The sequence below is a fragment of the Melanerpes formicivorus genome, unplaced genomic scaffold (assembly GCF_026170545.1).
Source record: "Melanerpes formicivorus ecotype bairdi unplaced genomic scaffold, bMelFor1.0.p_v2 SCAF_66, whole genome shotgun sequence".
Classification (NCBI taxonomy): Eukaryota; Metazoa; Chordata; class Aves; order Piciformes; family Picidae; genus Melanerpes; species Melanerpes formicivorus.
The window spans coordinates 1,507,886-1,533,765 of record NW_027142418.1 but is presented as its reverse complement, the minus strand read 5'-3'; the positions used below and the strand labels follow the sequence as shown (position 1 = coordinate 1,533,765).

The following is a 25,880-nucleotide window of genomic DNA, read 5'->3' as shown; positions in this document are numbered from 1 at the left end:
CAAAAGTCCCTCCCCAGCTTTCTTGGAGCCCCCTTCAGATACTGCAAGGCCACAAGAAGGTCTGAAGGGCAGGAAGCTTTGGCTCCAGGACAGACAGAGGGGAGGGCTCAGAGCTGCAGAGTCTGGCAGCCTGGGCTTCTGCTGCTTGAGACAACCTGAAAACAGGAGATGTGAATCTGTAACCTGAAATCCAGCTCTTGAGTTCCATTCAGAAGTGCAGCCAGCAGAACCATGACCAAGATGGAAGGAGAAGTTGTTCCTTAGTGATCAAAGGCTCAGAGGATGTTAAGGGGTGGAAGGGACCTCTGAAGATCTTCCAGACCAATTCCCCTGCCAGAGCAGGAGCAGAGAATCCAGCACAGGTCACACAGGAACACATCCAGACAGGGCTGCAAAGGCTCCACAGAAGGAGACTCCACAACCCCTCTGGGCAGCCTGCTCCAGGGCTCTGGGACCCTCACAGTCAAGAAGTTCTTCCTCATGTTGAGTTGGAACCTCCTGGGCTGCAGTTTCCATCTCCTGCCCCTTGTCCTGTCCCAGGGCACAAGTGAGCAGAGCATCTTCACAGCACAACAGCAAGGACAGAAGATGCTGTTGCTGAAGCAGCTGAGTCAGATCAGGAAAAGCTTGAGAGCATCTGCAAAGCAGAATGGATGAGAGCTGTGCTGTGCTGAGTCACCAGAGAGGGGCAGGAAATGAGGGCTCCTCCAAGCAGGAGTGGTTCTCAGAGCCACAGAATGGCCTTGGGTGGGAAATCAATGTTTGGTTCAAGTGCTGCTTGCTAGATGTAATTCCTTGCATCCAAGCACATCTGGTGCTCCAGCTCCACCTTGGAGACTTGGATGTGATCTTCTGCTCAGCTATGACCTCCCCCAGTCGCAGAAACCTCCTGAGGGATGAACTTTTCACCAGCTGGGGAGCTGGGTGGTCTGGGTTGGGTTTATCACACAGGACACAGTTCAGAGGGGCACAAACTGGGGGAGCAGCAGATAAAAGCTCTTTGGGAACAAACATTTATGTCAGTAAATGGGAGAAAAGATAAATAAGCTCTGTAAAGTCTTCCACAGGGCTGGAGAAAGGCTGAACCACCAAGAACATCCAGCTCCAGCCTCATCCAGCAATGTAAACAGTTTCAGGGGGCTGCTTGCCTAGCACAGCCTGCAGTTAACTAAGCCCTGACTCTCCCCCACCTACAGAGCAAGACACTGGAGAGGGAAGAAGAGGGAACATGCTCAGCATGCAGTGCTCAGGCTGGACTCAATGGCTGCATCCTCAGCATAGCATGATAGCATCGTTTGGAGTGGAAGGGACCTCAAGGATCAGCCAGTTCCACCCCCCCTGCCATGGGCAGGGACACCTCACACTACAGCAGGTTGCTCACAGCCACATCCAGCCTGGCTGCAAACACCTCCAGGCAGGAGGCTTCCACCACCTCCCTGGGAAGCCTGTGCCAGTCTCTCACCACCCTCATGGGCAACAACTTCTTCCTCACATCCAATCTGAATCTCCCCATTTCTAGTTCTGCTCCATCCCCCCCAGTCCTATCACTCCCTGACACCCTCAAAAGTCCCTCCCCAGCTTTCTTGGAGCCCCCTGCAGATACTGCAAGGCCACAAGAAGGTCTCCTCAGAGCCTTCTCCTCTCCAGACTGCACAACCCCAACTCCCTCAGTCTGTCCTCACAGCAGAGCAGCTCCAGCCCTCTGCTCATCCTCGTTGCCCTTCTCTGGACACCTTCCAGCACCTCCAGATCCTTCCTGGCACAGAGGCTCCAGCACTGGACAGAGAGCTCCAGCTGTGGTCTCAGCAGAGTGGAATAGGAAGCTGCCAGCTGTGAGGATCTCCTGGCTCAGCCCAGGGGAAGCTGCCAGCTGTGAGGATCTCCTGGCTCAGCCCACAGGAAGCTGCCAGCTCCACTCAGGACACAGTGAGGGGTTTCCAGTGTCAGCTGAAGGTGTCCCACCCACAAAGCAGGAGGACAGAGTGAAGTGCTTCCAGCTCCCTTCAGTGGGGCTCATCCATGCACCCAGGTCCTTGAGAAGACCTTCAGAAAAAAACATTTCCACTTTATTTGCAGAGGCAATAAGATGAGGAATGGGAAAGTCCATGAGAAGCAAAGCTCAGCTGCTCTCCTCCATGGCATGGCCACTGGCATGGCATGAGTGACAAGAGGGCAGCTCCAAGCAGCACTCCAGAGTCTGGGACTCAAGGCCCCACAAAACCAGCACAAAGCTTTGACTCACAGACCCCCACACTGCCTTGGGTGGGAGAGACCTTTACAGGGCATCTAGTCCAACCCCCCTGCAGGCAGCAGGAGGCAAGCTGGAACCCAGGAGGCTCCACCTCAACAGGAGGAGGAACTCCTTTATCAGGAGGGTGCTGCAGCCCTGGAGCAGGCTGCCCAGAGAGGTTGTGGAGTCTCCTGCTCTGGAGGCTTTCCAAACCCACCTGGATGTGTTCCTGTGAGCCCTGCCCTGGGTGACTCTGCTCTGGCAGGGGGGTTGGACTGGGTGATCTCTGGAGGTCCCTCCCAAACCTTCCAGCTCAGGTTAAGTCTTAGAAGTGTGACTGCAGCCAGGTCACTCCAGCAGCACTGAGGCCCTTTACCTTGGAGAGGAGGAGCCTGAGGGTGACCTCATTGCTGCTGCTAAAGCTGTGCAGGGTGAGTGCCCAGAGGCTGGAGCCAGGCTCTGCTGGGGGATGCCCAATGCCAGCACAAGGGGCAGTGGTGGAAGCTGAGGCAGAGGAAGTGCCATGGGAACAGGAGGAATTTTTTTTTCCCTGTGAGGGTGACAGAGCCCTGGCACAGGCTGCCCAGGGGGGTTGTGGAGTCTCCCTCTCTGGAGATATTCAACCCCCACCTGGATGCATTCCTGTGTGATCTGCTCTGGGTGCCCCTGCTGTGGCAGGGGGTTGGAGTGGATGATCCCTGGAGGCCTTTCAGGCCTTTCACCAAAACACTTCCACGTTATTTGCAGAGCCTTTTTCCCCTGGAAGACGAGGAAAGGCTTGGCTGCCTTCTCTGTCCTTAGCCACCCATCTGCCAGACCTTCCTGGGACAAGCAAACCCAAGTGAGCTGAGCAAGGGGCTGGCTGCAGCTGAAGCCCTGGGAAGCTGCTGCTGCTGCTTCGCAGCACAGTTCACATCCAAGCCCAGGAACCGAGCCCGGCCCCGGGAACGCAGCATTCCAGGGCACTTTTGCGAGCTCCACAGACCTCCTGGGGCAGCAACAACAACAACAACAACAACAACAAAGCAGCAGGCCAGCCTGTGAAGCATGAAGGCTTTTTCCCTTCCCAGAGTCCCCACGAGGCCGAAGCCTTGGTGGAGCTGCTGGGTGGCATCCAACACCCCCAGCCCCTGCGCGCGGCTGCGGCGCTGCCAGCGCCAGCTCCGGCCTGGCTCCTCCAACCCACTCAGGTTCCATCACCCAGGGCCAAGCCCTGCTTTGGCAGCCAGACTGAAGGCCTGCTCCAGACTCTGTTTCCAACTCAGACAAGTAGCTATGGCAACCACGGGGCTATTTTCAACCATTCCCACTAGCTGCCTCCGGGCTGAAAGCGAAGCAGAAGGCCACCCCAGCAGCCCCTCCTGCAGCAGAGGGGGGACAGCCCTGCCTGCTCCCCTCCCCTCCCCTCCCTGCTGAAAACTTCCCCAAAGCTCCAGCTTCCCTCTGCAGGGACTTCTCAGGGGCTCAGCAAGAGAAATGCCTCCATTTGGCTCCCATGCCCTGAGAATCCCTGCATGGTAGGGGCTTGGAAGGGACCAGGGAGGTTCAGGATGGATGTTAGGAAGAAGTTCTTCCCAGCAAGAGAGATTGGCCCTTGGGATGTGCTGCCCAGGGAGGTGGTGGAGTCACCATCCCTGGAGGTGTTTAAGAAGAGCCTGGATGAGGCACTTGGTGCCATGATTTAGTTGATCAGATGGTGCTGGGTGAGAGGTTGGACTTGATGATCTCTGAGGTCTTTTCCAACCTGGTTAATTCTGTATTCTGTGCTCTGCCTGAGGGGAGTCCCAAGGCTCAGAAAACCCTAAGGCCCAGAAATCCCCTGCAGCCAGCAAGGACACCTCCATCTAGAGCAGGCTGCCCAGGGACACAGCACCCCTGCCTGTGAATGTCTCCAGGGATGGGGCCTCAACCTCCTCCCTGGGCAACCTGTTCCAGTGCTCCTCCACCCTCACTTCTTTGTCACCAGCTGTGGCAGTGCTGAAGTTCTGGAGGCTCTGGAGCAGATTTGAGCAGCAAGAGAAAGCTCTCAGCAAGGTGGCAGCAAACCCCCAGCCAAAACAAACAAGCTGGGGGCTGCAAAACCTCCCCACTGCAGCTCTGAGGACAGAACCCAGGCTGTTCCAGCAGTGTGGTCCCCTGGCCACCCAGGAAATGGATTGATTCCTTCATCCTGCAGCACAGAGATGCGGATTTTGTTTCCTGACAGTAAAGAACACCAAGTACTGAAGTGCTGTGAAGGTTCCTTTGCTAGGACCAGAGCCTCCCCCTTCTGCAATCTCACCAGAGAGCAAGCCAAAGTTTGCTCCCAGAACAGCTGCCTGCTGGCCCAGGATGAAGGCAGGACAGAAGGACAATTCCCACACCAGCATGTTTAGGAGATACTGCAGAGTGGGTTCACAGAGAGCAAAATCATGCCCTGGTTTCTCTCTAATATCTGAAAGGCAGAATTCTGTTCCCCTACAGATCTGACCACAAGCCCAACAGTTCTGGTCAGGTGCAGGATTAGCTCCTGGGCAGTCTGAGCTCTCCAGGTCAGGTCTGCAGGATTAGCTCCTGGGCAGTCTGAGCTCTCCTGGTCAGGTCTGCAGGATTAGCTCCTGGGCAGTCTGAGCTCTCCAGGTCAGGTCTGCAGGATTAGCTCCTGGGCAGCCTGAGCTCTCCTGGTCAGGTGCAGGATTAGCTCCTGGGCAGCCTGAGCTCTCCTGGTCAGGTGCAGGATTAACTCCTGGGCAGTCTGAGCTCTCCTGGTCAGATGCAGGATTAGCTCCTGGGCAGTCTGAGCTCTCCTGGTCAGGTGCAGGATTGGATCCTGGGCAGTCTGAGCTCTCCTGGTCAGGTGCAGGACTAGCTCCTGGGCAGTCTGAGCTCTCCTGGTCAGGTGCAGGATTGGATCCTGGGCAGTCTGAGCTCTCCTGGTCAGGTGCAGGATTAGCTCCTGGGCAGTCTGAGCTCTCCTGGTCAGGTGCAGGATTGGATCCTGGGCAGTCTGAGCTCTCCTGGTCAGGTGCAGGATTAGCTCCTGTGCAGTCTGAGCTCTCCTGGTCAGGTACAGGATTAGCTCCTGGGCAGTCTGAGCTCTCCAGGTCAGGTGTGCAGGATTGGCTCCTGGGCAGTCTGAGCTCTCCTGGTCAGGTACAGGATTAGCTCCTGGGCAGTCTGAGCTCTCCTGGTCAGGTCTGCAGGATGCCATTGGCCGTCTTGGCCACCTGGGCACACTGCTGGCTCATGTTCAGCTGGCTGTCAATCAGCTCCTCTGGAGCCATTCCAAACCCTGATTCCTGTGACCTTCTCACCTAAAGCCTTGCCATGGCTCAGTGCCATGAGCTGAGACAACGCTTATCAGCTCTGCTCCAGAGCCAGCACAAGTACAGCTTCCATCATTACTACCCCAGACATGACTCAAGTCTGGGTTATCTGCAAGGGGAACAGCTCCTCAGAGCTGCTCTGTTTCAGAGTCCCTGTGGCTGGAATGCTGTAGGTCTGAGTCTGGAGCTGAAGAGCACCAGCAGTGCCATGGCAGGCATGGGCTCCAGCAGAGGGGAAAAGCCAGGCACGTTGCAGGGGAGGAGGACAACCACACTAATCTTCAGCTGCTTAGAGGCCAAGAACAAGATGTTTTATGGAGGGAGCTGAAGAATCACAACTGGGGCTGCTTGGGTTTCCAAGGGCCATCAAGTGACAGCATCTGGCAGAGCTGCTGGGGGGGTGTAAGGCTTTCCCTGCCACCAAGCACACAAGGGATTGCCTTAATACTCTTATCTGCAAGTCCTCCTCCCAGTGACTTCTTGCAATCCCTAGTGATAAAAAGGACTCCTTGAAGTGGTTCCAAGTTTCCCATTCTGCCTGTGGAGTGCAAGAGAGCTGAGCAGAAATGACCATCAGCTGCAGTCAGCTCCATCTCCATCACACAACCAGGTTTGCAGTAGCAAACTTCACTCCTTGAAAGGCAAACCAGGCAAGCCCTGTGCCTCCCCAAACACACCCCCTGTGCCTCCCCAAACACACCCCCTGTGCCAGGCACAGCAGGCTAGCTACCCTCACCTCCCAGCTAGCTGCAGAAGATGACACAGTTCCCACCTCACTGTTTGCTTCCCAGGAACTTCTGCTCCCCACTGAAGCAAGCTTGGAGTTCCTGGAATTCCTTTGCCATGTGCTGTCTATCAGGTTTGGCACCAAGTGTTAAGAAATTCCCTGGTGCCAACCACAGGCAGCAAACCAGAACTGTGTCCTAAGGCCCTGCAGGATGAGTCAGGCAAAGTGTGAACATGAGAACCACTTTTGTTGCTTCACTTCATGCAGGCTGCAGACTCCAGAGGAATGTGCTCTGGTGGCCAAGAAGGCCAAGGGCAGCCTGGGGTGGATTAGAAGGGCTGTGGTTAGTAGGTCAGAGAGGTTCTCCTCCCTCTCTGCTCTGCCCTGCTGAGGCTGCATCTGGAATCTTGTGTCCAGTTCTGGGCCCCTCAGGTCAAGAAGGACCTCAGGAAACTCCTTGAGAGAGTCCAGCCCAGAGCCACAAAGATGCTGCAGGCAGTGAAACATCTTCCTCATGAATAGAGCCTGAGGGAGCTGAGGGCTCTGTAGCTTGGAGAGGAGGAGCCTGAGGGTGAGCTCATTGCTGTTACTAAAGATGTGCAGGGTGAGTGCCCAGAGGCTGGAGCCAGGCTCTGCTGGGGGATGCCCAATGCCAGCACAAGGGGCAGTGGTGGAAGCTGAGGCAGGGGAAGTTCCATGAATAGAATAGAATTAACCAGGTTGGAAAAGACCTCAGAGATCATCAAGTCCAACCTACCACCCAGCACCATCTGATCAACTAAACCATGGCTCCAAGTGCCTCATCCAGGCTCTTCTTAAACACCTCCAGGGATGGTGACTCCACCACCTCCCTGGGCAGCACATCCCTATGGCCAATCTCTCTTGCTGGAAAGAACTTTCTCCTCCCCTCCAGCCTAAACCTCTCCTGGCACAGTTCCAGACTGTGTCCTCTTGTTCTGCTGCTGGGTGCCTGGGAGAAGAGACCAACCCCCACCTGGCTACAACCTCCCTTCAGGGAGTTGGAGAGAGCAAGAAGGTCTCCCCTGAGCCTCCTCTTCTCCAGGCTAAGCAACCCCAGCTCCCTCAGCCTCTCCTCATGGAAACAGGAGGAAGAATCATTTCCCTGTGAGGATGACAGAGCCCTGGCACAGGCTGCCCAGGGGGGTTGTGGAGTCTCCCTCTCTGGAGCTATTCAAACCCCACCTGGATGTGTTCCTGTGTGATCTGCTCTGGGTGCTCCTGCTCTGGCAGGAGGCTTGGACTGGATGATCTCTGGAGGTCCTTTCCAGCCCCTAACACTCTGTGAGTCTGGGCCTGATCTGTGTAACTTGGGCACAGAAGAGGACTCCAGCAAGCAGCACATGTGTGATGCCTTTCAAAACCCAGACAGAAAATAACACAGAAATAGTGAGAGGTGAGAAGAAAGGAAACTGAAGCCTTGCCAGATGCTCTTGTTACAAGGGCTCATTCATCTTCCTCTCAGTCCTGTGCCAGCTCCAGTCAAACTCCAGCTCCCCTTCTCCAAACACAGCTGAGGAGCAGGGGGAGGAGGTGAGTGCTCCTACAGCTCCATGCCAGGCTGCAGCCCTCACATGGCTGCTTCTTGCTCAAAGAAGCAACACCAAAAGCATCTTGGTGACACACTGAGACCAGAACCTATTGCATAAAATCAGCTTAGAGTTCCTCAGGCTATGTTGGGGGCCACTGTCCCCTCCTGGTGCCCTTCTGTCCTTTTGTCACAGCTCCTTAACAGCTCCTCTACCGGGCACCTGCCCTTGCAGCTGGGGGTTGGTAGCCTGCTGGCTTCCCTAGCACCACTGGAGGTAAGGTCTTCTTCCATTTCTTCCCTGCAGCTCTCCCAGAAGAGCTCCTGTGCTGGCCCTCAATGCCTGAGTGCCTGTGCTGGGCCACAGCTGCCCTGTCCTGGGCTGCAGAGTCCCCAGGCTGGGCTGCAGCCACCCAGCAGTCAGGGGCTGCCACTCTGCCTCCAGCCTGCAGCTTTCAGTGTCTCCCAGGCTGCTGATTTTAATTGCAAAGCCACAGAAGCCGGTTCCTAGAGGGCTGCAGGAAGGGGGAGGAGGAGACAGGCAGCAAACAAGGAGGGGAAAATCCCCAGGGAGGGCCAGCAGCAGCCAGAAAAAGCAGGGATGGGAGCAGTGCAGCACAGATGGCTGACAGGGCAGAGAAGATGCAAATTCCTCTGGAAATGAAATTTCTCCCCAGGGACCTCATGCAAAATCAGGCTGTCTTTAGCCCTCACTTCATTTCTCCCTGTGCCCACCTCAAAGCCCACCACACTGAGGGCAAACCTCCTGCTGGTGCAGCAGGAGACAGCAGCAGGACCTTGCCCTGTGAGTGGTGACAGCCAGGCTGGGAGGTTCCAGCTGGGGGTTTCCTTCTCTTAAGATGCACATTTCTGTTCAGCACACACTCTGCACATCGACTTCCACAGCAGCCTTTTCAAACCCTCCCTCTCCTGCAGGGCACTGCTGACAGCAGACCCAGACCCAGGGCAGTTGGAGCCATGAACATTTATCTCAGTCCCTGACAAATCAAACCCTCTGAGCCCTTCTGAATGCAACCAGCACCCCTGGGGGTCAGCCCAGGGAGGCAGGAGCAACCAGAGCTCACAGGAGCAAGGGGAAGGAAGGATTGCCCCAGGGGGTGTTTGGTGTCCAGAAGGGCCCAACGAGCTGCAGGCAACAGGAGCAGGCTGCAGAGGGGCAGGCAAGGCTCCTGTGGCCTCATCACACTGCTCACCATCCCAGCACAGACCAACAGCACATTACAGGTTGGAAAGGACCTCGAGAGATCATCCAGTCCAAGCTCCCTGCCTGGGATCACCCAGGGCAGGGCACACAGGAATGCAGCCAGGTGGGTTTGGAAAGTCTCCAGAGCAGGAGACTCCACAGCCTCTCTGGGCAGCCTGCTCCAGGGCTCCAGCACCCTCACACCTAAGAAGTTTCTCCTGATGTTGAGCTGAAACCTTCTCTGTTCCAGTTTGTCTCCATTGGTCCTTGGCTTATTGCTGTGCACCACCCAAAAGAGCTTGGCCCCCTGCCCTTGACCCCCAGCCCTCAGCTATTGATAGACATTGATCAGATCCCTCTCAGCCTTCTCCTCTCCAGACTAACCAGCCCCAGGGCTCTCAGCCTCTCCTCACAGGGGAGATGCTCAAGTCCCCTAAGCAGCCTCCTGGCTCTCCCTTGGACTCTCTCCAACAGGTCTCTGTTTCACCAGAACTGGGGAGCCCCAAACTGGACACAGTATTCCAGAGTCTCCCTTGTGCCCCCCAGGCTGCCTGCAAGGAGTGGCAGCAGCCCACAGTGCCCTCCTGAGCAACTGCTTCCACCTGATGAGCTGCCTGGGCACATCTTCAGCTGCAGTCACACAGCACTCCCAGTCCCTGTGCTGCAACAGCAAAACCTGGGGGCATCAAGTGCCCTGGCAGCAGATGGGGCTCAGACTGCACAGGATCATGGCACCAGCTGGGGGCAAGAGGAGCCTGCCCTGCAGAGTGACTTAATGAAGGCAGGACTAGCAAGACCTGAAGGAGCAGGATGCTTGTCCCACCTTGCACTGCACATCATCTCTGCTTGCCACGGTCCTGGGGGCTTCACAGCCTGATCTGCAAGGCCCCACTGAAGTGAGGAGCTCACATCTTCACTTCATGGGCACTCAGGAAGACGGAGCCATCTCCTCAAGCACCTCTGACTGCCAGGTGTGCTGTACTGGGGCTTAAAATGCAAAGTCCTCATGACCTGAGCCTTCCTGCAAGCTGCCTGGGCCTCCTAAAAACCTGCTTCTGCCTGCCTAGGACAGGTCATGCAGGCAGCTTGAGCAAAGCATGGGGCTGAGACCTGGCATTCTGCTTGCCAGGCTGCATCTGCTGAACTGCCCTCCCTACCTCAAGACCATCAGCTCCTGGTTTAAGCTTAAAACACTCTGCAAGAGCTCAGGACCAAGTTCAGCACCATAAAAGCCTGACACAAGGGTACTGCTAACCAGGAGCCTTTGGTCAAAGTCTGCATTTTAGCAAGGGGAGACACATGGTGAGTGGGAGAGGCCTTGGGCTCACCAGCAGGACTCCTGCACAGAGAGAATCATGCTCCAAGACCAGAGCCTGCAGCTTTGAGAGCTTTGCTGAAGCCCAGCCAGCTGGAAAACCAGCAGCAGTGACCTGAGCCATGGCAGCTCCCCAGACACAAGCAGGCAAGCAGCAGTCATGCAGAGAGATGTCCAGAAAGGTGACCATCTAGGCACAAACAGCCAACCAACACTGACCCTACCAGCATGCTCCTGGCAGTGGGCACAAGGCTGGGTACTCAATGCTTAGCTGCTGCCTGCATGCCTGGGCTGGCAGCTCAGACCCAGCCCTCCTCATCCTGCTCAGCCTCCTCAGGGGGCACAGTGCAAACACTTCAGAGAATCACAGCATGGGCTGGGTTGGAAGGCACCTCCAAAGCTCATCCAGCCCAACCCCCTGCACTCAGCAGGGACATCCTCCACTGGATCAGGTTGCCCAGAGCCCTGTCCAGCCTCACCTTGAAGATCTCCAGGCATGGAGCCTCAACCACCTCCCTGGGCAACCTGTGCCAGTGTTCCACCACCCTCATGGTAAAGTCATTTTGCAGGTCATAATTTACCCTTGGCTAGAATGTCAGGGGCTGGGAGGAACCTTGAAAGCTCATCCAGTCCAAGCCCCCTGCCAGAGCAGGGTCACCCAGAGCAGGTCACACAGGAACACATCCAGGTGGGTCTTGAATGTCTCCAGAGAGGGAGACTCCACAACCCCCCTGGGCAGCCTGTGCCAGGGCTCTGACACCCTCACAGGGGAACAAGTATTCCTCCTGTTTCCATGGAGCTTCCTCTGCCTCAGCTTCCACCACTGCCCCTTGTGCTGGCATTGGGTCCTGAGGTCCTTCTTGACCTGAGGGGCCCAGAACTGGACACAAGATTCTAGATGCAGCCTCAGCAGGGCAGAGCAGAGAGGGAGGAGAACCTCTCTGACCTACTGACCACAGCCCTTCTGATCCACCCCAGGATGCCTTTGGCCTTCTTGGCCACCAGAGCACATTGCTGGCTCATGGTCACCTCCCACCCACCAGGACCCCCAGGTCCTTTCCCCCTTCACTGCTCTCCAGCAGGTCAGTCCCCAACCTGTACTGACACCTGGGGTTGTTCTTTCCCAGGTGCAAGACTCTTCACCTTATTTCCACCATGAGATTAAAGCTGAGCAATCAGGGATGTGGGAGATGAAAACCCAGCTACATGGAAACCAAAGTGAGCTATGAGAGGGAGAAGCCATGGAGCCAAGTTCCTAAGGAAAAGCAGAAGGGATCCAACCACAGCTGAGGTCTGGTGCCCAGAGACAGCTCAGAGGAGGACAAAAGCAACACCCATCTCACTTGGGCTGAATTTTCAGAGGCAGCAAAGGTCTCTGTGAACCCTCCTGCACTTTTCTAAACCCTGGAGGAAAGGAAAAGACTGAAAAAGAGAAGAGAAGAAAAGCAAACCCCCCCAGTGCAATATCCAGAACGTCCCTGCAGTCTCAGACCTGCTTCTCCCAGGGGCTGCATGTTTCCAGAACAAAGCCATTCACACCAGCTCTTAAGGATCATGTTGATGGCTTCAAGGAAGGAAAACCTCAAACAAAGCCAACCCAGCCCTATACACAGGCTGGGGAGGGGCTCAGGAAACCCCCAACACTCCCTCCTAACCCAGCCTCCCCTCCCAGGCAGCTGGAGAGGCCCCCGGGCTGCAGGCACCTTCCCTCTGCAAGCACAGAGCATTCCTGGGGCCAAAACACCCTGCCCAAACTGGGAGACCTGCTCTGCAGCCCCTGCTGAGAGCCCACCCCTCAAAACCAGGGCTCCTGCTTCTGGCCAGGAAGGCCAGTGGTCTCCTGGGGTGCATGAAGAAGAGTGTGGCCAGCAGGGCAAGGGAGATTCTTCTGTCCCCTCTACTCTGCCCTAGTGAGGCCACATCTGCAGTCCTGGGTCCAGTTCTGGGCTCCCCAGCTCAAGAGACAGGGAACTGTTAGAGACAGTCCAGTGGAGTCTGCAAAGCTGCTGAGGTGCCTGGAGCAGCTCTATGAGGAGCAAAGGCTGAGAGCCCTGGGGCTGAGAGCCTGGAGAAGAGCAGCCCCAGAGGGGATCTGAGCAATGCTCAGCAAGAGCTTACTCAGGTGAGACAAACTGGAAAGCTGGAATCAGTTCCCTGCTCCCCTGGGATAAACAGCCCCTCACCCCTGTCTGGTTCCTCTCTGCCATGAGGAAAGGGGGTAGAAATGGAAGAGAAGAGAGCACAGAAGGTTTGAAGCACATTAGGCAGCTACTCAGTCACTTCTAAAGGTCTGCCCCTCCTAATGGCATCCCTCTGTGTGCCCAGCTCAAGGCATCCTGGTCAAGCAGCTGGGTCACTGCCACCATACAGGTGAGATTGGCTTTGCAGCATTACCCTGCTGAGTTCAACCACTCAAGGCCTGACTCAGGTTAGAGCTGCTGGCACCAACTGTGAGGTCAACATTTGTCACAAAAGCAGAAGTGTAAGGGAAAGGGAAGGGAACGGGCTGCCATCTCCAGTCAAGGACCTCCTACATCCTTTGGTTGGCTGCAGTGAGGTTGGGGTTGGCCTCTTCTCCCTTGTATCAGACCAAAAGGAAATGGCCTGAAATTGTGCCAGGGGAGGGTTAGGCTGGAGATTAGTAGAGATTTCTTTCCTACAAGAGTGGTCAGGGCTTGGCACAGGCTGCCCAGGGAGGTGGTGGAGTCCCCATCCCTGGAGGTGTTCAAGAAAGCTGTGGCCATGGCCCTTGGGGCCAGGGTTTAGTGGCCATGGTGGGGTTGGGTTGCTGGTTGGAATCCATGAGCTTAGAGATCTATTCCAGCCAAAACAATCCAATCATTCTGTAAGAGTCATGGGATGCTGGTGCTGGGACCTAGAGCCTCAGCTCCAGAGCTGCTCTGCTCCTGTCTCACTCAATCTTCTTGAGGAGATGGAGCAGGCAGCTGGAGCTGTTGAAGAGCTACCCAGGCAAGCCAGGAAGAAACTGCCCTCGTGGGAGCAATCAGTGCTCTCATGAGGACAGTTTGTGTCAGGGCTTGGAAAAGGAGACACTGCTCTTGATGTGATGAAAACTGGACTGGCAGTGGAGCTGCACAGGTGCTAATTGACAGGGATGAAGTCTGCACTCACTACAGCCAGGAGCCTTGCACAAAGCATGCAGCCAGCACTCACTGCAGATGTCAGAGCAGCCCAGGGGCAGAGAGGAAACTCCTTCACAGTACTTCACTTGGCCACAGCTGCTCACCAACATCAGCAGCCTCCAGCCCTCACAAAACACAAAGCAAGAGGCAGTCCTGCTTCTCCCTGCCACTCCTCAGGGGGATTTGAATCCATCCACCAAGTTCCTGCACACAGGAGCTCAGGCAGCCTTTCAAGCACAGGGTAAATATCACAGCAAGCACTGTAAATATTTTCCCAGCAGAAGCCCAACTGTTCCAAAAGCTCCACAGTGATTACATCCAGTTGGGAACTGGAGGATCCCAGCAGACAATAATTGACTCCTCTTGTGCAGAGGAAGATGGTTCTCCACCATGGCCTCAGAAAACAAAAACAAGTAGTGGAAGGGAAAAGTTGGGAGGTTAACAAATCATCACCTGAAGGGAGGCTAAAACACCACCAGAAAGCAAAGCCAAAGCAAGGCAGGCAGCAGTGACAAGGCCTCTGCTGTGTCACAGGCAACACAAAGAGATGAGAGCAGGCAGCTGGAGCTTTGCTTGCCCAGGTGGAGCAGCAAGAAGACAGAGGAGTGGAAATGCCCCCAGGTGGTTATGAGAAAATGCTCTCCAGCCAGGGGCTCTGGGAGCAGCTCTTACCTCCTGGTACCCTGGGGCTGGCGTGGATAGAGTTGGGGTCCCCATCCTCCTCGGGGTGGTAACGGTAAAGGGTCTGTGACTGCTTCTGGGACTCCTGGCTGTGGTCCTCCTTCAGAGCGAGGGGAGGAGAGGTGGTGGCACTGAACTTGACCTTGGGGAGAGCATTGCCCTCCTGCCTGGCATGGGGAGCTCTGTCCCAGCTGGGCTCGGTCAGATTCACCTCTTTCAGGCCCAGATCCAGGCTGTTGCCTGGCTCCTCTTTCCTGGCGTGCTTCTTGGTTTTCGAGTGGGGAGCTCTTTCCTGCTCCTGCCTCTCTCTGTCCCCTTTCTTCCCCTTTGGCCTCCTCTCCAGTTCCTCCTGCTGTTTGGGTGCCTCGGTGGTGGCCGCCGTGCGCTCCAGCGCAGCACTGGTGGTCGCTGGAGCTTCCTGAGGCGTGGTTTGCTGGAGGGATGCTGTGGTGGTGCGGGGCACCCTCCTCTGCTGGCTTCTGTCGGTGGCACTGTGGCCCTCAGAGGGCACCCTGGGCAGCGGGGTGGTAGCCGGGGGGGTCGGCTCCTCCGTGCCAGCATCGGCCGAAGCCAGCACCGAGGGAGCCACGCTGGCGGGCAGGTAGTCGTAGTCCTCGCTCTGCTCTTGGCTGAGGCTCTCTTGCTCCAGGTGGGATGAGTAACTCCTGTATTTCTTTGGAGACTCCACTTGGGTGCCGTCTCCCTCCGGCGCCTCCTGGTCGTAGCTGTAGGGGTCGTCGTAGTGCCTCTCGGGTTCGCCGTCCTCGGCGTCCAGCGGGCCGGCGGTGTTGAGGGCAAAGGAGTCGCAGTCCGGGAGCTGGTAGCACATCAGCTCCCCGCCGGCGTTGGGGCAGTGGCAGACCTTGCAGGGGGGCATGTGGAAGGTGTGCCCGGCCACGTACTTCTGGCCCTCGTGGAGGCAGCCGATCCTGCCGCACTGCGGGCAGCCGTCGGCCGGCACCACCGCGTCGATGCAGTTGGGGGGCAGCTCGGGGCACAGCATGAACTGGCAGCTGATCTTGCCCCCTCCCTTGGGGCAGGAGCACTCGGTGCTGCCGAAGTCCACGAAGTAGGACTGCCCCTCGGGCACCTTGCCGTTGAGGAAGCCGACGTTAACGCAGTCGTAGTACTGGTAGCCCTCGCAGGGGCAGCCCTGCTGCAGGCAGGTGGCGCAGCAGGCGCCCGGCTCCAGCACCTCCTCGATGCAGTTCTCCAGGGGCTGGCACTCGGCGCCCGTGCAGTCCCTCTGGGCGCGGGAAGCGCCGCTCCACAGCAGCACCAGCAGGGTGGCACCCAGGCAGCCCCGCTGCCAGCGCTGGGACCTGGCCATGGCCTTCCCCGGCGAGGATCCCGAGCTCCGCTCCGAGCCTGCGCTTTCCCCTAGACGGCTGCGGGCTCAGCTCCCAGTCTGCGGCGCTCTCCCGAGTTACCTTTGCTCATGGGTCCTGGAGTTATGAAAGAGAACTCTGTTAGAGGCTGTACTCAGCACATATCCTGTTAAGCATCAGAAGGCTTTAAAAGTTGGGACAAAAGCCAACATCTGGAAACCTAAGTAGGAAATTAATCATAATGTCTTCCAAGAATTGTAGGCGCTGCGCTTGGAGCTGTGTGCTGCCCCCCACCCCCACCCTCAGATGCAAAAGGAGGAAAAGAGGAAGAAAATGAGGAAGAAAGAGAGGGAAAGGGACAGATGAAGAGAGAGAGAAAGGGAAAGAAGAGAAAGGGTAAAGAAGAGAAAGAGAGCTGAGAGAGGAAAGGAGAGAGAGGAAGAATGGAACAGAAAGAAAGAAAAAGGAAGAAAAGAAAGGAATGAAGAGAGAGAAAGAAAAAGGATGAAAAGAGAGAGAAAGAAAAAAAGAGGAAGGAAGAGATAAAGAAAAAGAGAAAGAAAAAAAGAGGAAGGAAGAGATAAAGAAAAAGAGAAAGAAAAAAAGAGGAAGGAAGAGATAAAGAAAAAGAGAAAGAAAGAGAGGAAGAAGAAATAAAAAAAGTGAAAGAAACAAAGAAAGAAAAACAGAGGAGGAAGAGATAAAGAAAAAAGAGAGAGAAAGAGCAAAAGAGAAAGTGAGGGAAAGAAAAAGAGAGGAAGAAAGAGATAAAGAAAAAGAGCATAATAAAGAGAAAGAGGTAAAGAAAGAAACAGAGCAAAAGAAAAGGAAGGAGGGAGGGAAGGAGGGAGGGAAGGAGGGAGGGAAGGAGGGAGAGAAGGAAGGGAGGGAGGAAGAGAGGGAGGAAGGGAGGGAGGGAGGAAGGGAGGAAGGGAGGGAGGAAGGAAGGAAGGAGGGAAGGAAGGAAGGAAGGAAGGAAGGAAGGAAGGAAGGAAGGAAGGAAGGAAGGAAGGAAGGAAGGAAGGAAGGAAGGAAGGGAGGGAGGGAGGGAGGGAGGGAGGGAGGGAGGGAGGGAGGGAGGGATTTATGACTGTTCCCCTCTGAAGCCTCCCAGAACACACAACTGTGTCTCAGCCACCAGAAGCCTTTCTGATTCAATGTTTTTCTCTCCATCTCCCCAGCTGGCATCAGCCAGCCTGGCTGGCAGGACAGCAGCAGCCATCCCCTGCTTCCTCTGCAGGGCTCACTGCAAGGTAATTACCCTTTATATTTTCATGACAAAGACCCAGATCTTAAAGATCTTAGAAAAACTCAGCCTTGAGAGGTGAGAATTCGTCTGTCCAGACTTTAACTCCAAGCAGGAAGGGTTCTCCTGCCTCCTTCCACCTCCCAGCAAGCTTCACTTCAGCCTTCAGCACTGACAGTCCTTGCTTGGCCCCAGCGGCACTAAAATGGAACAGCTTTGTGTCCTGCGTGGTTACAAACCCTGCTAGCTCCCCTGGAACCCACATTAGAGGCTGGATCCTCAGCTCCCAGGAGCTGGCAGAGCTCCACAGCAGAACTGGAGCACACAGAGGGCTGGCCTGACCTCCCCAGAGTGCCAAATGTGTGTGCAGGGGATGCTAACAGCAGCTGGGGACAGGCCACCACCAGCAAGCACCACTTCTGCTGTGGGCACCACCAGAGATGCTTTATAGTAAATCCCTGCACCATCAGCAGAAGCTATGGAGAGACAGACAGACATCTACAGCTGGATGGAGGGAGGGGAACTGGTGCAGTAACCCTGGCAAAGGGCACAGAGGAAAGGAAAGCTGCTCTGTAATTACCAAACCTTTGGACCACAGGAAAATTGAAGGGTCAAAGTAAATCTGCTGCCTCCAGTTCTGCTGCCTCCAGCACAAGAAGGACCTGGAACTGCTGGAGAGGGTCCAGAGGAGGTCACAAAGATGCTCAGAGGGCTGCAGAACCTCCCCTGTGGGGACAGGCTGGGAGAGTTGGGGCTGTTCAGCCTGGAGAAGAGAAGGCTGCAGGGAGACCTTAGAGCAGCCTTGCAGTACCTGAATGGGCTCCAGGAGAGCTGGGGAGGGACTTTGACAAGGACTGGGAGTGCCAGGATGAGGGACAATGGCTTTGAGCTGGAGAGGGGAGACTGAGCCTGGAGATGAGGAAGAAATTTTTTAGAGTGAGGGTGGGGAGACACTGGCACAGGTTGCCTAGGGGGAGGCTGTGGATGTCCCCTCCCTGGAGGTGTTGAAGGCCAGGCTGGATGAGGCCTTGAGCAGCCAGGGCTGGTGGGAGGTGTCCCCCTAAAGCATTAGATGATCTATTCTATTCTATTCTATTCTGTTCTAGGATTCACAGATTCATGGAATGGTTAGGGTTGGAAGGGACCTCAAGGATCACCCAGTTCCATCCCCTGGGCCCTGGGCAGGGACACCTCCCACTAGATCAGGTTGCTCAGAGCCACATCCAGCCTGGCCTTGAACACTGGCAGGAGTGGGGCAGTTGAAGTGCCTCTTGAAGTGGTTTGTCTGCAAAGCAGTGTCACTGGTAGGTGCTCCAAAGGCCACACAACTAACGAGGAGGATGAGTTTCACCAGAGTTCCAGGCTCTCCCCACCCACACTGCAGAGAATTTCTTCCTCATCTCCAGACTCAGTCTCCCCTCTCCCAGCTCAAAGCCATTGCCCCTCGTCCTGTCACTCCAAGCCCTTGTCAAAAGTCCCTGCCCAGCTCTCCTGCAGAGTTACAGCCTACAGAATGGTGTAAAATTAGCGATGATTGTTTTGCCAGCAGCCCTCCCACCAGCCAAAACTACAGAGCCCCTCTGGCACTCCTCCAGGGGGTGCAGAGCAGCCACATCACCCCACAAACAATGAACCACACAGGCAACAGGAGCCCTGCCAGCAAACCCATTCAGACAGGCTCCTTCTCCATGGGCTCCCCCCAGCCTGCCCCAGCCTGCTGGAGAGCAGCCAGGCTCTAGGAGAAGCTGCCTGTTCCCATAAGATAGGGCCGGGCTGTGCGGGGAGTTCCCACAGCTCTGCCCTGGGGCTGGGGTCACTGCAGCATCCTGCAGAGCTACAGCTCCTGCAGGGGTGAGGTTTCCTACCAGGACCTGAGTGTAGAAGTTGTGTCTGCCCAAGGAGACTGGCTGGGAGGGAAAGAAAATTGTCAGGAAGTATGGAAATGGTTGGGAGAAACCCCCTTGTTCAGAGCTGCTCTCAAAGCAGGAGATTTCCCAGGAAGAAGAATCACAGAACTGTCAGGGTTGGAAGGGACCTCAAGGATCCTCCAGTTCCAACCCCCTGCCATGGGCAGGGACACCTCACACTACAGCAGGTTGCCCTGATGTGGAGTGTTTGGGTCTCACAGACCCAGCCCTGGGCAGCTTCTGCATGCACAGATAGGGCACATTATGGGTGAGGTGCTGGAACTGGCTGCAGAGAAGGAGCTGTGGTGGCTCCAGCCCTGGGGGTGTTCAAGCCAGGTTGGATACCCACGAAGTATCAGAGGGCTGGAGAACTTCTGCTGTAGGGACAGGCTGAGAGCGTGGGGGCTGTGCAGCCTAGAGAAGAGAAGGCTCCAGGGAGACCTTAGAGCAGCCTTGCAGTACCTGAAGGGGCTTCAGGAGAGGTGGGGAGGAACTTTGGACAAGGGCTGGGAGTGCCAGGATGAGGGACAATGGCTTTGAGCTGGGAGAGGGGAGATTGAGACTAGAGATGAGGAAGAAATCCTTTCCAGTGAGGGTGGTGAGACACTGGCACATGTTGCCCAGGGAGGCTGTGGCTGCCTCCTCCCTGGAGGTGTTCAAGGCCAGGCTGGATGAGCCCTTGAGCAGCTGAGTGTAGTCAGAGGTGCCCCTGCCCATGGCAGGGGGGTGGAGTGGATGATCTCTAAGGTCCCTTCCAACCTACACCATTCTGTGATTGCCTCAGTAGGCATCATCCCATCCCACCTGCATCCTCATCTGCACTCCATTTCTGTCCAAGGTTTGCTTTCTTGTCCAGGTCACCTCCAGTGTTCCACTGTTCCTCTCCTTGCTGCCTTGCCTCTCACCCACGGAGGGTGCTCCTTGCTCTCACATCTACTCAGTGCCTCCTTCACTCCCTTTGAGCCCTTTCTCCTTTCATCATTTCCATCGCCCCCAACTCTTGGTTTCTCAAGCTACCAACCTCAGACTGACACTGCTGAAACCCTTCTGAGCCCTTTTTCTGCAGGTCAGCTCAAGCTCTTTGTTGTGAGGGTGCTGGAGCCCTGGAGCAGGCTGCCCAGAGAGGCTGTGGAGTCTCCTTCTCTGCAGAGATTCCAACCCCCCCTGGCCATTGTACTCCTGGGCAAGCTGCTGTGGGTGCTCTGCTTTAGCAGGGGGGTTAGACTGGGTATCTCTAGAGGTTTCCTCCATCCCCTACCATTCTGTGACACTGCCTTCAGCCCTGGGGCTGTTGAGCCTGAAGAGCAGCCCCAGAAGGGATCTGAGCAAGAGCTAAAGGCTGGGGGTCAAGGGGCTGGGGTCTCTTCCCACTCTACCATTCTGTGATTCTGCAGCTGAGGGAGGACCTCAGGATGCTTCCTCCAGTTCCATGTGAGGCCACAGCCAGTGACAAAGGCTGGCATTTCTGCTGAACCACCTACTCAGAGCGATTTACTCCCATCAAAGCCAGCCCGTGAAGTCAAAAGGAAGAATGTTCTGACTTGATTAAGAGTTCAGCTGCAGGACTTGAAAAGGTTGATGAAAGCAGTGTGTTCCCACAGAAGATGCAGGCACTTCAAATGCCCAGCACCTTCAAATGAAAGAGGAGGATTTTACTGGGAGATTTCCTCTTTCCAGATGGTTTCATTTCAGTGCTGAACCAGAAAGCTTATTCTAGGTAAAGCAGAGGTGTCAGGAGGCACTTGCCTTCAAAGGCTTGACACAAATACCATCCTTCTGTGGGAAGGCTGCCTCAGAGAGGGCAGAACAAGGTGTGCAGCAGCTGGGGAGGAGAGAGAGCAGGACCAAAAGCATTCCTCCAGATGCTCTCAGAAGAAAAGAGGCAGCAGTTTATAAACAAAAAGCAACCCAGGATCACAGCTCACAGGGTGGGAGGGGTTGGAAGGGACCTCTGGAGAGCTTCCAGTCCAAGCCCCTGCCAGAGCAGGACCACAGAATCCAGCACAGGTCACACAGGAACACAGCCAGACAGGGCTGCAAAGGCTCCACAGGAGGAGACTCCACAACCTCTCTGGGCAGCCTGCTCCAGGCCTCTGGGACCCTCACAGTGACGAAGTTCCTCCTGATGTTGAGGTGGAATCTCCTGTGCTGGAGTTCCCATCCATTGCCCTTTGTCCTATCCCAGGGTGCAAATGAGCAGAGCAGAGGCAACAGAGGCAGAGCACAACACCTGCAGGAGAACCTCCTGACCTCCAGTGTCAGTCTGAGGTTGGTGGTTTGAGAAACCCAGAGTTGGGAAATGATGAAAGAAGGAAGGGCTCAGAGGGAGTGAAGGAGGCATTGAGATGTAGCTGCCATGAGAGCAGCTGCAAAGAGTTTTTAGATAGAACTGTTCTCTCTCCTGCCTCTCAGTTCCACACTGATGAGCTGCCCTTTCCCAGAGAGCCAAAACCAGCATTGCTGCTCTGCTGCACACCTTCTCCTTCTGAAGAGTGTGCAGGGCCAGATGCAAGCCTGATGTGGAAAGGGAAGGTAGCAGGGAGCTGTGTGGAGCCTCCTGTGCCATGGACTGGCAGGAGACTCCCTGCTGGCTGCAGCTGGGGCCCAGCCACTGAGTTTGCCCATTCACCAGGGGAGGATGCCTGGCTGTGCAGCCTGTGTGGCACAGCAGATGCAGTGGTGGCTCTCAGCCCCTGTGCACAAAGCAAGGTCATCAACACACAGAGGCAACAGGAAAGCTCCTCCTGGGCTCCCAGTGCCCCCCCAGTCCAAACTGGCCCTCCAGGCTCAGTCTGTACACAACCAGGGAGCAAAACCAGGCCAAGTCTATGATCACAGAATCATCACTTAGGTTGGAACAAACCCTTTAAGATCATCTGATCATCAACCCAGCCCTGCCAAGTCCACTCACTGAACTGCGTCCCTCAGCACCACATCTGCGCAGCTTTTAAACCCCTCCAGGGATGGGGACTCCACCACTGCCCTGGGCAGCCTGGGCCCTTTCAGGGAAGAAATTGTTCCTCATGTCCAAACTATACCTCCCCTGCTGCAACTTGAGGCCATTTCCTTTCATTCTATTGCTTGTTACTAGGGAGAAGAGACCAACCCCCACCTCAGTCCAACCTCATTTCAAGCAGTTGTAACTCTTTGCTCTATAGAGAGCAATGAGGTCTCCTCTCAGCCTCCCCTTCTCCAGGCTGAACACTCCCAGTTCCCTCAGCTGCTCCTCCCCAGCCCTGTTCTCCAGACCCTTCCCCAGCTTTGTTGCCCTTCTCTGGATCTGCTCCAGCCCTCAATGTCCTTCTTGGAGTGAGGGGCCCAAAACTGAACCCAGCACTCAAGGTGTGGCCTCAGCATGGCTGAGTGCAGGGGGACAATCCCTGCCCTGCTCCTGCTGGCCACACCATTGCTGCTGGTGGCCTTCCTGGCCACCTGGGCACACTCTGGCTCATCTTCAGGTGGCTGTTGACCAGCACCCCCAGGTCTTGCTCTGCTAGGCAGTTTCCAGCCACTCTGCCCCAAGCCTGGAGCATGTGTGGGGTTGTTGTCACCCAAGTGCAGCACCCAGCACTTGGCCTTATTGAATCTCACCCCACTGGCCTCATCCTATCAATCCAGCCTGGCCAGGTCCCTCTGCAGAGCCTTCCTACCCTCCAGCAGACCAACACTCCCACCCAGCTTGGTGTCATCTGCAAGGTGCCTGAGGGTGCCTCAATTCCCTCATCCAGATGATTGATGAAGATGTTACACAGAACTGGCCCCAGCACTGAGCCCTGGGAACACCACTGCTGACCATCCTCCAATTGGTTTTGATTCAATGCTGAATCTCTCCTCTGCCCCAGTGGTGAAGGCTCTGCAGGAAGCCCAGCAGCAGGCTGATGCCCAGCAGCAGGCTAAAGCCCAGCAGCAGGCTGATGCCCAGCAGCAAGCTGATGCCCAGCAGCAGGCTGAAGCCCAGCAGAAAGCTGATGCCCAGCATCAGGCTGAAACCCAGCAGCAAGCTGATGCCCCGCAGCAGGCTGAAGCCCAGCAGCAGGCAGATGCCCAGCAGCAGGCAGATGCCCAGCAGCAGGCAGATGTCCAGCAGCAGGCTGAAGCCCAGCAGCAGGCTGAAGCCCAGCAATAAGCTAATGCCCAGCAGCAAGCTGATGCCCAGCAGCAGGCTGATGCCCAGCAGCAGGCTGAAGCCCAGCAGCAGGCTGAAGCCCAGCACACTGCACACCACAGCTCACAAACAGCAGCAGCAGCTCCCCCCAGCCAGACCTTGCTGGTCTGCAGCAGCTGCCAGCAGCTCCTCAATGGCTGTGGCCATGGTTTAGAGTGAGGAAGGAAGAAGGGAGGGGACGGAAGGAAACACCAAGTGAAAACCAACCCTTCTGAGAGGCAAGAGAGAGGAATGGAAACCTGTGAGAAACCTTTTTGGTGTGAGAACCAGAAGGAGCCCCTGGTGCCTGGTAACTCCTGGTCCAGCCCACGGCTTAGCTCTTCCTTTCACAGCCTCTCAGGCTGGAAACTTGTGACCCAGCAGGCGCTGGAGGGCTTGCTGCTGGCGGCAGAGCTCACTCCAGGGGGTGAATGCTCACACCAGCAGGATGAATGAGAAGTGGGGATGGGTTCCCTTGGCTGCTCTTTGCAGCACACGGAGCCAGGAGTTCCCGCCCTGGATGGGTGCCTGCTGCAGAGCTGCTGCCAGCCTTCTCCTTGGGGCACCTCGGCTGGGGCGGGAGAAACCCCAGTGTCAATCCAAGCCCAAGGAGCTGCTCTTCCTTGTTGCAAGCAGAGCAGGAGATGCTTAGTCACTTCAGTGCTGTCAGCACTCCAGCTGCCGGCAGAAGGCAGGCTGCTCGCAGGAGTCCCGCAGGCTTTGGCAGGCGGGTCCCGCAGCCTCGCTGGCAGTAAGGAACCCGGTGCTGGAACCCCGCTTTGGATGGAACAGCTTCAACACTGGGCAGCTGGCAGTCTGGAGGGACTCTCTACTCCAACAGAGAACTCAAGTGCAGGGCAAACAGGGAGCAAGCAGCTCAGGCAGCGCCACAGCTCCCTCCCCAGCAGCAGCGGCCCCGGGCAGAGAGGCTCCCTCCAGGACGTTCCCCAAGCTCGGCTCCAAACAGGAACCTGAGAGGCTGCAGGGGTGGAAAAGCATCGCCCGAAGGGTTTCAGCCGCAGCAGCCAGGCATTAGCACAGCGAGCAGGCAGCTCCGGGCTGCGCTCCTCCGCAGTGTGCAGCTTTTGAAGCCGTCTGCGAAGCCCTGGAGAGCGAAGGCAGCCTGTGTCCAAGTGAACGAGAGGGCAGAGCCCCGGAGGGCAGAATCATCTTCCCGGGTTCACGGTGTCAGCTCTCCCCTCGCCCCAGCCCACAACAACAGGGCAGGACCTTGGCTGACTGCAGAGTGCAGCTCTGTGTCATTGGGAGTCGCCGCTGCAGCAGAGCCAAAGTGATTCAGAGGGAGGGCGGCTGCTGCAGAGGAGCCAGAAAGCAAGGGCTCACGTGGGGGACAGCAGGCAGAGAGACCCCATCCCACCCCGGGCACATGGGCCCAGCTCCCACACACCACCAGCAGGCAGCTCAGCAAAGGGGCTGTGCGTGGAGCAGGCGACCGGAGCAGCTGGAACGCACCCAGCACGCTGCCACGGAGCTTCAGAGGAGCCAGCCCAGGTTTGCTTTCCCTCAGGGCCATGGCAGCACAGTGCCCGTGGGCAGGAGGCTCAGCAGGAACCTGTAGCCACACCAGGGTCACAGAATCAATAAGGTTGGAAATTACCTCAAAGATAATCAAGTCCAACCTGTCACCACAGACCTCATGACTAGACCATGGCACCAAGTGCCACGTCCAATCCGCTCTTGAACACCTCCAGGGATGGTGACTCCACCACCTCCCTGGGCAGCACATCCCAATGGCTAACAACTCTCTCTGTGAAGAACTTCCTCCTCACCTCCAGCCTAAACTTCCCCTGGTGCAGTTTGAGACTGTGTCCTCTTGTTCTGCTCAGGCAGCTTGGCTGCAGAAGGAGCTAGCCAAGGTTTGCTTTCCCTCAGGACCACGGCAGCACAGTGCCCAAGGGCAGGAGGCTCAGCAGGAACCCTCAGCCAGGCCAGGGTCAGGCAGCACTGCTGCAGAAGGAGCCAGCCAAGGTTTGCTTTCCCTCAGGACCATGGCAGCACAGTGCCCAAGGGCAGGAGGCTCAGCAGAAACCCTCAGCCAGGCCAGGGTCAGGCAGCACTGCTGCAGAAGGAGCCAGCCAAGGTTTGCTTTCCCTCAGGACCATGGCAGCACATTGCCCATGGGCAGGAGGCTCAGCAGGAACCCTCAGCCAGGCCAGGGTCAGGCAGCTCTGCTGCAGAAGGAGCCTAACTCTCTCTTTTCAGTGCCAGGGAAGGTGTTGAGTATGGACAGGCTTTTTTTTCTGTCTCCTCTGTGACACCAGCAGGTTTCAGGTGCCTACAAGCACCTCACAAACACAAGGAAACAATGCAGCCATTTCCAGGAGAGCCACAGAAATCTGGGCAGGGATTAAAGCAAACTCAGCAGCAGCCACTCAAAGACAGTTCCCAAGGTGCAGCCAACACAAACTTGTCAGAGCTCATAAGTTCTGAACTCATTTGCACAGAGAGAGCTCTTTTGGCAGCAGGCAGGCAGAGCCTGTGGAGGCAGCCTCAGGGTAATGTGGCAGCACAGCTCCATGATGGACCTGCCCCTGCTGCCATCCCCAGCAGCAGGTGAGCACTGTCTGTGCTGGGAGCTGCTCTGGTGAGTGAAGGAGAGAATTTGTGCCCATCTACTTGAAGATGCACAGGACGTCACCCTGAAGTACTTCATGAACTGAATTTCACCTTGAAGAGCTTCATAGAATCACAGAATCATCACAGAACTGTCAGGGCTGGAAGGGACCTCAAGGATCAGCCAGTCCCAAGCCCCCTGCCATGGGCAGGGACACCTCACACTACAGCAGGTTGCTCACAGCCACATCCAGCCTGGCTGCAAAAACCTCCAGGCATGAGGCTTCCACCACCTCCCTGGGCAACCTGTGCCAGTCTCTCACCACCCTCATGGGGAACAACTTCTTCCTCACATCCAATCTGAATCTAACCATTTCTAGTTTTTTTCTATTCTCCCCCAGTCCTGTCACTCCCTGACACCCTCAAAAGTCCCTTCCCAGCTTTCTTAGAGCCCTCTTCAGGTCCTGGAAGGCCACATCAAGGTCTCCTCAGAGCCTTCTCTTCTCTAGACTGAACAACCCCAACTTTCT

At 56.2% G+C, this 25,880-nt stretch overlaps 1 protein-coding gene across 2 annotated transcripts in view; it reads right to left on the bottom strand.

Annotated features, from left to right (window-relative positions):
• Positions 1 to 25,880, bottom strand: part of FBLN2 (fibulin 2) — a 93,270-nt gene that overhangs the window by 46,839 nt on the left and 20,551 nt on the right. For both annotated transcript variants that reach the window (XM_068162613.1, XM_068162612.1), the window contains exon 2: positions 14,143 to 15,596. In XM_068162613.1, the coding sequence (XP_068018714.1) occupies positions 14,143 to 15,481 (1,339 nt within the window). In that variant the 5' untranslated portion in view covers positions 15,482 to 15,596. The remainder of the gene's footprint in view (positions 1 to 14,142; positions 15,597 to 25,880) is intronic.